This window comes from Dipteris shenzhenensis, chromosome 13, assembly GCF_047967505.1.
Source record: "Dipteris shenzhenensis isolate YYH24624 ecotype China chromosome 13, Dip_SZ_1.0, whole genome shotgun sequence".
Lineage (NCBI taxonomy): Eukaryota > Viridiplantae > Streptophyta > Polypodiopsida > Gleicheniales > Dipteridaceae > Dipteris > Dipteris shenzhenensis.
This window is the reverse complement of record NC_141608.1, coordinates 13,202,769-13,214,297: the sequence shown is the minus strand read 5'-3', so window position 1 is coordinate 13,214,297 and position 11,529 is coordinate 13,202,769. Positions and strand designations below refer to the sequence as shown.

Genomic DNA, 11,529 nt, shown 5'->3' with positions numbered 1-11,529 from the left:
GTGCCTTTGCTTCGGTATTTTGCACAGCTTTGCTCAGTTCATTGCACATTGAATTGATGATGTAGCTTCTGTTGTGCTATGAAACTAGCTCTTCCTTCCATAATAAACTGAAAAGCATCGTAGCAAGCCTTACGCATGGCCTCCATGATCCTTGTCAAGCTTGGCTTTGCATCACGCTTGACTTTGATATCATATAGATGTGCTTCCAAATTCAAAATTGGTAGTACTCATCTCGAAGAAAGAATCCAATTAAGCAATGAACATCTATGAGACTTGCTGATAAGGGATATTTGCTAACTTCACCAATTCTTACGTTCACACCATCGATTCAAAAATTGCTCGGAGAGGATGATGGTTATCCATTTTTGTAGGTCATTGTTGTTGGTATATTGCCCATAGGAATGTTGTTGTCCACCCCCATGGTTGCTACATTTTACATACACATCATGATGTTGCTACTCTATTTATCATAGTGATCATGCGATCTACGTTCTGCGTCAACAATAAAGATTTTAACTGCAGATTTAAAAAAACAGTGTTAGGGACTCAGATTCTAAAAGCACACGTTGTGTCAATTAAAAGTGGTAACCTAGTTGTTCACTTACGTTTGCTGGATGTGGGATAACCTCACTCCCCATAGCAAATTCCAGCTCCAACCTACTTGACAAGTCATCAATTGGAAGCATGGAGCTACATTACTACATCGATAATGATAAATTGGATCAGCTGCCTCATTAAACATGCCATCTAAGAGATGTGCGCAAAAGTTGCACAACAAGAACTTGATAATGTCGACACTCCTGCATCAATACACAATGCATGTCTCTGTATAGAATGAAGCAAACAACAACTATGGAAGCTCGCAGATATGCATAGAAGTAAGTCTAAGCAGATTTGCAAGCGATGTAAATGGAGAAATGTGATTGTGTAGTAAAAGCTTGACGAGAACCACAAAAATGTGAATGCACAGCAAAAGCTTGATGAGAACCACTTGGAAGCTGTGAGCAACTTCAATGGAGGAAAGTGAAACGCATTGCGGATTAGGCAAGCAAAAACTTGACCGTGAGAACCGATTGGAAGCCATTAGTAGATTCAATGGAGGAAATAGATACACGTCCTTCGAAGAGAGTATATATGGGTTTTGTTGTTTGGGCTAGTCGAGAGGCAAAGATGTGATCAAGATTTCTTTGGCCATAACAGCCATAGAAGCAACGATAATAGGGATGGAACCTAAGCAAAGGGACAATAAGGGTTGACAAATTTGGGAGAGACATGTCATTGTGCTGCCCAGGGGTGAGATTGGACGAAATGACAATGCTTTTTCTTACTTCCCCCACTGATCATGATGTTTTTTTGTTCCGCATCATTTCCATTAGTGATTACAAGCAAGCACCCACAAATGCAATGTGGCATCATTATACAAACCCTTTTGAGCACCATCATACCAACCCTTTTGAGCGCCATGGCCATGCCTTTCCCCAAACTAGTTTGGAGTCTTCATGCCACCTCATTGGCATGACTCAGCTATTGAGGGATTGAATCAAGCACATCAATCTATGTGGAAATATCTAAAATCCCAGTGCAAATTCTAGCTATGACAAACTCGTTAGAGTAAATGATTGATGACAATCTTTCGGCACAGATACAATGTACAGTCAATGTGTCTAAAGATGGCTTCATTGCTCTTTGATGTTGATTGGCCTAGTTTTTGAGCCCAAAAAATCACTGTAAATATCTTTTTAAGTAAAATATCTTCTAAATATCACATGTTGTATCACAGATGGGAGCACCAGTAGGTAGGTGGGATTAGCATTGCTAGGTACAAGGGTGGGTTAGCTACATGTATTCATGTGGTTTACTTGGAGATATCTTTAGAAAAAAATAACAAAGAAGACGTTGCATGGGTGCATGTCAAATAAAAATAGATATGAAGTCATTTTTTGCATGTAGACCTGATTTCAAAGTGAGTCATAGTGCCCAAAATCTAGGGACGTCATGTTTTAGATGGACGAGCTAATTCGGGAGAGACCAGAGGGCTATTTTTGGATGAGATCTTGGCACAAGAGAGCCATGGGCACTGCCTTATAGATGCAGTCTTCACAAATAGGCAAGCAGTGTAGAGACCAAATCTGGAGCTACACATAGAACTTTGACATGCTTTCTGAATGAAGCTTGTAGACCAGATTGAAAGCTACAAGTTTTGTTTTATAGTGCATCAATTTGACTTTTGCATCAAAAGTTATCAATTCTGCAAGGTCTAGCAAGCCATTGAGAGATATTGTGCCAGTTATTGGCTCAAGTTTTCAGGTGTTGTTGTGGGCTTGTGTACACACATGCAAGAAGAAAGTTCAAGATGTGTTGTGGTGTAAAGTTTCTTGTTCTTGGGCTAAGTTTGGTGTTGAGATTGACAGGTTACCTAGGTGGCCTTTTAAGGAGGGGAAGGGGATGAATAATGATGAACCATTGTGGAAATAGTTGTACGTTTTCCCAAAAGCAGTTGCAATGTAAGAAGAAGCTTTCGAGAATGATGCAAATGTAGAGCTACATATTCAAGCTCAGCTTTTAATTTTACAAAGGGCTGTGTAACATAAGCTACATTAGTGGCCCTTTGAGCAAGAGGAGAGGTTGCTGATTCAACCCAAGGCTTGTGTTTGACTGAGGCAAAGCATCTAGTGGCAAAGCAATGTGCTACTAGACATGAATATCCTAGCAGTTGGGGGAAGGGCAGAATATGATGGGGCTGGAATTGGAGCCCAAAAAATCGCTGTAAATATCATACATGTTGTATATATTACACATGGAAGCACTAGAAGGTAGGTGGGATTAGCACTGCCAAGTACAAGTCTAGGCTAGGGTGGGGTAGCTACATGTAGTCCTATCATTTATTTGCAGATATCTTTCAAAAAAACAGAAAGGATGCATGGGTGCATGTCAGCTCTAAGAATAGATCTAAAGTCGTTTTTTGCATGTAGAGCTGAAACTCAAGCGAGCTGTGCTACCCAAAAGTTGGGGAGGTCATGCTTTCAAGCTGCGAGGGGTTGTTTTTGGATGAGATCCTACTCAAGAGAGCCATGGGAGGTGCTTTATAGATACAGTCTTCACAAATAGGCGAGTGGTGTAGAGACCATGTCTGGATCTACACAGAGAATTTCAATGTGCTTGTTGAAGAAAAGTTGTAGAGATGACTAAGAGCTATAAGTTCTGTTTTAATAGTGCATCAGTCCGACTTCTACACACAGAATTTCAATGTGCTTCTTGAAGAAAAGTTGTAGAGATGACTAAGAGCTACAAGTTTTGTTTTAATAGTGCATCAATCCGACTTCTATATCAAAAGTTATCACTTCTGCAAGAATTGGCAAGTGATTGAGAGATATTCTATATCAAAGTTATCACTTCTACAAGGAGTGCCAGGTGATTGAGAGATATTGTGCTAGTTATCGGCTAAGGTTTTCCAGTGTTTTTGTGGGCTTGTGTACACACATATAGGAAGAATGTTTGAGCTGTGTTGTGGGGTAAGATTTCTTATTCTGGTGCTCAGTTTGGTGTTGAGATTCTAGAGTTTGTTGGAAGGAGCATTGCGCGGTGCTGGCTTGCACGTTTGTTGCCAAGTTCAAGCCAAAGATTTCATGCGCTGAGAAGCAGGTGTTGGGAAATTTTTGTGAAGAGTTGAGGAAGCGAGTTGTGGAGAAGTAATGGCCATTTGATTTACAGGATTGACAGGTGTACCAAAGACACATTTAGAGGCCGTGTGGGCACCATTTGTTCAATTTGAGTAGGAGAGAGCTTCCTATCCGATTTTGTGGGGGTTTCCTAAATACAAGTTTTGTGGTATCTTTAGGTGTTATTGTGAGATTTGATGAGTAGATTGTCTTTTTCATTCAAAGTTATTGAATCTTGTGGTTTATAAGGAGTTTATAACTTTATATGCTAAAGTTCTATGTGAAATGTGATGTATATTTGATGCTATAAAGGTAGTCTCCTTGTTGCTCTACCCACCCTATCAACGTAGATGAGTTTCAGAGAGTGTTACTCGCAGTTTGTTGAACGCAGTTGCCTTTATTAATGAGAGAGCCAACAACTTTAGCATCTATGTATAGGACCATGGAAGTTGAATGGAATTGCCTTTATTAATGAGAGAGCCAACAACTTTTGCATCTCTGTATAGGAACGTGGAAGTTTACTTGATGTGTGCCATGGCCTTGAGTGATGGGGAAGATTGAGACAAATGTTGAGAATCTTTTCCCATAATCCCAAGTTGATTGACTAGTCACCCTTGGCCAAGCTTGATACACATGAGCTCACTGGAATAAATTCTTGCTATTGTATTCCATGGGTTTCTATGTAGGGTTACAAGTCATTTTAGAACAGGTTTAGAACAAACAAAAAGAGACATCAAGGAACCTAATGAAGGGCAACACACCGAGCATTTAAGGATTTTGGCTTTTTGAAGAATCTTGGCCTTTAAGAAAAATATTGTGCTCATTTTATTTTGAAAAGACAAGATTTCCATCTAAATTCTTAAAAACACGAGCTTTTTTAAGTTTGTTACACTGAAAGCAATAGCCTTATGTTGTTTTTCTTACATTTAGAAATAAATCGATCTCTAATTGTACTTTCATAAGTCATTCTTGCCTTAAGATCACTCCAATCTTTTGGCATGGTCTGTGTTTCCCTTGGTATAGATCCAACTTTCATTCTATTCTCAATTCATGCTAGTCCTTTGGCATGGTGTGTAATCCCCCCAACAAAATTCTCATGAGAGGCAAATCATCTAAATGTACTCTAGTCATGCTAGCCTCAAGAGCACTCTAGTTCTACAGCATGGTCTGTAATTCCCTTGGTAGAAGGCGCATGAGAAGAAAATCATATAATTGCATTCTCTTTAGTCATTCTAATCACAGGAGCACTCCAACCTTTTGATATGGTGTGTAATTCATTTGGCAAAATGCTAAAAGAAACAAAGTCACCTAGTTGTACTCTCTTCAACCTTTCTAGCCTCAAGATCTTTTGACATGGTATGCAATTTCCATGGTAGAATGCTTAAGTGAATCAAATCATCTAATTTGTACTTTATTTAGTGAGTCTAGTCTTAGGAACTCTTTAATCCTTTGACATGGTCTACAATGTTGTTGGCTGAATCCTCATGAGAACCAAATCTTCAAATGTGCTCTCTTCAGCTATTCATCTCATGGGCACACCAATCTTTTGCATGGTATGCAACCCCCTTGGTAGAAGGCTCAAGATAGCCAAATTGTCTAATTCTAGTCTCTTCAGCTATTCTAGCATGAGGATCACTTTAGTATTTTAACATGGTCTACAGTTCCTCTCGAAGAATAATCATGAGAACCAATTATCTAATTGTATTGTCTTCAGTCATTCTAGCCTCGCGATCACTTCAGTCTTTAGTATGCTTTGCAACTCCCCTAACAAAATGATCATGAGTACCAAATCGTCTAATTGTGCTTTGGAAATCAAGTTGCAAGCAAAATTGTTATTAGTAAATTTGCTGGTGTATGAAATTGGTTGGAGTATTGAACTAAGACTAAGATATTTTTTTAAAAAATTATTTGAAGATTATGCATTACTCTTCTACTCTTTCATGATTTGTCCATATTTTAAACATTAGCTATTGAATGTATCTATGGAATATACTTTTGCAAATGTTAAAAAGTAATAGCTTTCAATATTATTGCTATCTTTCAATGTTTGCAAAAATTCTTTTAATCCTTCAAAAGAATTCACCAACATTTGAAATAACAATTTAAAATTCACCAATGGCTTAAAACCTTTTTAAAAAATCTATGAAAACTTTTGTTAGTATTTTATACTATTATATAAAGAATTTTCCATAAAACCTCCTTCGTATGGATCCAACTGATAATGTTGTGGGGAAGCTAAGTTTCTACCTAGCTCCAATGCAAAAATCTCCTTCCATCCTATCATAGGCTTCATGATCTAACCTTGATAAAGACAAGTGCCTTTGGCCCATTTAATGCCATCTTAGGCTTAGAACATGCGACTTAGAATGTATATGTACTTTGAATTTTTCTAAAGATTATATCTAACATGGGGGAGGCCCTCCTAGCATGAGCTTTGTAATAATTTTATAGGATACATTTATTAGGATGATGGGTTTCCAATCTTGCTCCTTTTTTTTTGAAAAATCAAGGTGATGAGTCCTCTACATTTGTGGGGGGGTAGCTCACCAAGCAACAATGGTCATTATGGCTAGGTCAAATCCAATACATAAAACTTGGTCATTATGGTTCACTCTTTAAATGTGTCTTCTTGCATGAACTTTGTGTGACCCCTCATATTGTCTTTATGCAACTCTAGCTGTATTAACCTTGTGTCAAGAGTTAGCTCTCTTTTTGCTTACATGTTTCACAGATCTTGAGAATTGAGGAGTTGGTCCCACAGATCTCGATATCCACTTTTATTGGCCAACCTTCCATATTGACATTAGGATCTAGGGACTAATGTACCTCTAAAACTCTCCTTCCAGATGGGTGCCATTTTGATCAACAAGGAATCGCATTAACTTATCTGCCCTGAGAAAGGGCTGCCCACCATCTAACTTCCTAACTCAGTCCCAGCTCCAAGTTTGAGAGCACTAAGTTACCTGCCTCAAGCTCCAAGATGAACTCCACGGCAGTACCATTGAATTCGTGAATCAAGCTCTACACCAGGGGCATTATCGACTGCAGAGCCCAGCCTCTACATTCTGCATCCCAGTCTTCAGCAGTAGTCCCCCTAGCTGCCTCAAGCTCTCTTCTCAAAATTTGTGGATAGTCCCACAACCTCATCATTGCTAAGATTGGGAAATGCTCCACTTAATAAGGTGCCCAAGTGGTTGATCAATTTGGTAATGGAACGGCCAATAAAGTACACCCAAGGGTTCTTTGGTGGCACAAATAAGTGGACCTGGGGGAGTAGAAATAAGAATGGCCAGCTTCTGATTGTCGTGGCCAAGCATGCCTTCTTCCTCTTCCTCATCTACATCATAATGAACTGACTTTGCCTCAGGCAATTATCCGGCGTCCTTCATGAGCCTGCTCAACCTCAGCAATCCCCATATCGGTTTCCTCTAGTTGAGAATGTGACGTCTCGACCAATAAATTCATTTACCACTTTTACTCACATTGATACACTCTCAATTTCTCATCATCACTTATTGCCCTCCTCATGTTCGATTCACCATCAGATTCCTCTGCATTTGCATGAATGTTTGCTAGTAATACAAATGGAGAGGCATTTCCTGGATCTGACTCGAAAGCAAAACCTGCGGCATGCACAGCCCGCTCCAAATCACCATGAATTCTGCATGATGAAAGCAAGCTCGACCATGCTGAAGCAACATGTTCAGATGGCATGCTGAGGATCAGGTCCTCTGCCTCTTCCAGTATTCCTCCTCGCCCAAGAAGATCAATCATGCACATATAATGCTCCACCGATGGGGTTATGCCATGGTCTTTCATCATAGAGGCAAAGTATTTCCTTCCATCAGCAATCAGACCTGTATGACTGCATGCAGTGAGAACGCAGATGAAAGTGACCTTGTCTGGTTTAAAGCCTTCATGCTGCATTTCACCAAACAGTTGTAGGGCCTCTTTGCCAAGCCCATTCTGTGCACACCCTGCCATCATGGCATTCCAGGAGACAGAATCCCACAAAGGCATCTCTGCAAACACAGCCCTCGCATCATGTAGGCTACCGCACTTGCTATACAAACTGACGAGGGTAATTCCAACAGTGACATCCAGCTCCCATCCGTTGCCAGTGATAGTAGCATGCATCTCTCGACCCTCTTCTAGGGCTGCAACACCGGCACATGCATCCAAAACACAGGTGAGGATGATCTTGTCTGCCTGAAAGTCTGCTGCTTGCATTTGATGAAACAGTTGTAGGGCCTCCTTACCGTGCCCATTCTGGGCGCATGCTGCCATAATGGCAGTCCATGAGACCACATCCCACATCGCCATTCCTGCAAACACAGCCCTCGAATCATCCAGGATACCGCACTTGCCATACATATTGACAAGGGTATTTCCAACAAAAACATCTGACTCCCATCTTTTTCCAGCAACACAGGCATGCATCTCTCGACCCTCTTTTAAGGCTGCCAAACTGGCACATGCATCCAAAATGCAGATGAAGGTGATCTTGTTGGGCTCATAGCCTTCTGCTTGCATTTGACCATACAGTTGTATAGCCTCCTTGTATTGCTCATTCTGGGTACACGCTGCCATCATGGCATTCCAGGTGGCCACATCCCACAGTGTCATCTCTGCAAACACAGCCCATGCATCGGCAAGGCTCTCAGACTTGCCATACATACCGACAAGGGCATTTCCTACAACAACATCCAACTCCCATCCGTTGCTAGCAATAGTAGCATGCAGCTTTCGACCTGCTTCAAGAGCTGCCACACTGGCAAACGAATCCAAGATGCAGATGAATGTGATCTTGTTTGGCTCAAAGCCTTCTTCCTGCATTTGACCAAATAATTGCAGGGCCTCTTTGCCACGCCCATTTTGGGCACATGCTGCCATCACAGCATTCCAGGAGACCACATCCTGCAGTGCCATTTCTGCAAACACAGCCCTTGCATCATCTAGGCACATGCACTTGCCATACATACTTACAAGGGTATTCCCCACAACAACATCCGACTCCCATCCGTTACCAACAACACTAGCATGCATCTCTCTGCCTTCTTCTAGGGCTGCCACACTGGCACACGCATCGAAAATGCAGATGAAAGTGATCTTGGTTGGCTCGAAGCCCTCTGCCTGCATATGACCAAACAGTTGTAGGGCCTCCTTGCCATGCTTATTCTGGGCACAAGCTGAGATCATGGCATTCCAAGAGACCGCATCCCACAATGGCATCTCTGCAAACACAGACCTCGCATCATCCAGGCTCCCACACTTGCCATACATATTGACTAGGGTACTTCTCATAACAATATCTAACTGCCACCCGTTGCCAGCAACAGTAGCATGCACTTCTCTACCCTCTTCTAGGGCTGCCACATTGGCACACGCATCCAAAACGCAGGTGAAGGTGACCTTGTCGGGTTCAACGCCTTCTGCTTCCATTTGACGAAAAAGTTGTAAAGCCTCATTGCCCTGCCCATGCTCAGCACACGCAGAGATTATGATTGTCCAAGAGTATAAATTACGAAAGGCTATTTCGTCAAACACAGCGCGTGCATGCCGCAAGCTCCCGCACTTGCTATACATTTGGACAAGAAGGTTACCTAGAAATGTGTTGCGTGCATATCCACGCCTCGTCAAGTGCTCATGCACAAGTTCACCGTCAGACATGGCCTTGGATTTGGTGCAACGCCTCAAAAGCGAGGCATAGGTAGCGACATCTGTCTCTGGACCCAGCTGACGCAGGACCTCATCAATCGAGCCTTCAGGGCAGCAGTCTTGCTTCGTAAGGCCATAGTGATGGTGGGCATCCAATATCTGTATATGAGAGGCCTTAATGGTTCCTACCTCGCTTCGAACCTCGTTGGCAAGCTTGACCCAATTGGGCGCCCATGACTCGGTAGCGAAACACCTGAAACAGGAGACAGGCAATGATCCTAGGACCTTGCCACAACGCTTACCAAAATGCAATTTTGTATCCGGCCCCCGGGGGCTACAACTTGATAAGGGCTCGATTGCAAGATGAGGCATGGCCGATGCTGATGATAAATTAGGAGAAACGCAGCAGCATCTAAAATCATTTGAGGAAACGACCCACTTCCAACTCCTACTCCAACTCCAACCGAAGTCAAGGGCACATCAAAGCCAAGTAATTCTCAAAATCATCATTTGGACTAGCCATGCATCACCATCATGGAAAAGAGACTTGGTAGGTCCTTTTCAAAGATTGAAATGCTAAAATGAAAACATATTATTGGTTAAAGGAGGCATGTTGCTTGTCCTGGAGATTATGGAAGGCCTTGAGTTTGTTAGCATTGGCTCATTAGAGAGAGTGCTTAAGGAGTTGATTTCAAAAGTGGTGTGAATTTCCATGGGTTTTTTGTAACTGCAAATTAACTTTGATCTACAGTGGCTCCAGTCCAGCTAGCTGGAGCTTGCATGGTCGCATGTGTCCCAGCCGTTGGCTTTGCATGGGGTCTCCTTTCACCTAGTATTCTGGCACAAATTGTCAAGATTGTGGAGCAAGGCCAGCGTGTTATGAGGGGTTGGATCAAGACAACACACAAATGCTTCATCAATCACATTCCTTTTCATATGCCCGGATTGTCTGTAAGAGCATTAAACACTACCTAGGAGTATTAGGAGTTATTACTGGAATTGTGTTTAGTGATAGATAGTTTAGTGGTGGAGTTTTTATTATTCATACAAGGGATGAAAAGGGCATGCAAAATCCTTATTAAAGAGAAAATCAGTCTAATGAAAATTCCATCTATACATTAATCCTTGTTCGGAGCATTAAATACTACATAGGAGTATTAGGAGTGGTTGCTAGAATTGTGTTGTTGTGATACACCCTCATGGAGGCATATTATGAAATGGTTTGAGAAGGGGTTTGATAGCTTGGAGCATATTAGTCCATTCGACGTATGCAAAGGGCGTGAGATTTGTGAAGGGATGTGAAGGTTTCTCATTGTGGATGCACTATAGATTCCATTGTCATTTGTGAAGGGATGTGAAGGTTTCCTCGTTGTGGACACATTGTAGATTCCATTGCTTTGGGATGGCATGTGGTTGAAACGAAGAGCACACTTGTTGGTGTGGACAAAGTTGGCTGTCTTTGCTAAGAGGGAGTTTGATGCGACTGGGAAGAAGCTTAACATGGTGGAGCACGAGCACCAAGCAAGAATGGCTATAAGAACATCAACTTCTCTTGGGTCCACTTCGAGTGGTAGCATTTTCGAGGCAACAAATATCTATGTTGTGTGGCTGTGACAAAATAAATATGAAGTCTTGCAAAATTGGTTTCGATTCTGAAGGCCAAACTTTCCTGCCAAAAATACAAGGGGTTATAGGAGTAGGTGTAACTAGCTACTTTGTTGCAAAAACCTTCAATTGCACTGCGGAAACAAGGATGACAAGTTCATGAAGGAAGCTTCTATGCATGGAAAAAAAAACCTCTTACTTTTGTCAAGACGTGAAACTTTTATATTGAAGTTGAAAGTTTGTATGACCTAATAAAAACAAAGGTTCGAAACATTTGCCAAGATTTGAATCTTTTATGGAAAAAGTTTTAAAGTCTCACCAGGATTTATAACTTTTTCTTCAAATTTCAAAAGAAAATATATAGAATTGTAATACGTTCTATTGATACTATGAAACTAAAAAAACTAGCCTGATAAAATTTCACCAGGATTTTATATTAATATTTAAGTACAGCTTCGATAAAAACATCCCTGCTTCAATGCAAGTGAAGCACAGTGTGCTAGTGCAATCCTTGCCATGTCAATAATCTCGCTCCATTGGGAATTTATGTTGTACTTCAATGGAGGGTCATTGCGTAGGATGTTCTGTAAAATATGTGAATGTTCTA

General features: G+C 41.3%; 1 protein-coding gene across 1 annotated transcript; it reads right to left on the bottom strand.

Annotated features, from left to right (window-relative positions):
- Window positions 1–6,139: 6,139 nt before the first annotated feature.
- Window positions 6,140–9,730, bottom strand: LOC147895047 (pentatricopeptide repeat-containing protein DOT4, chloroplastic-like). The gene is made up of 2 exons (XM_087383774.1): window positions 9,263–9,730; window positions 6,140–9,131 (listed from the first exon to the last, which is right to left on the bottom strand). The coding sequence occupies exon 2, from the start codon at window positions 9,099–9,101 to the stop codon at window positions 7,134–7,136; it is 1,968 nt and encodes a 655-aa protein (XP_087239900.1). The 5' UTR covers window positions 9,102–9,131; window positions 9,263–9,730; the 3' UTR covers window positions 6,140–7,133.
- Between the last annotated feature and the right edge of the window lie 1,799 nt (window positions 9,731–11,529).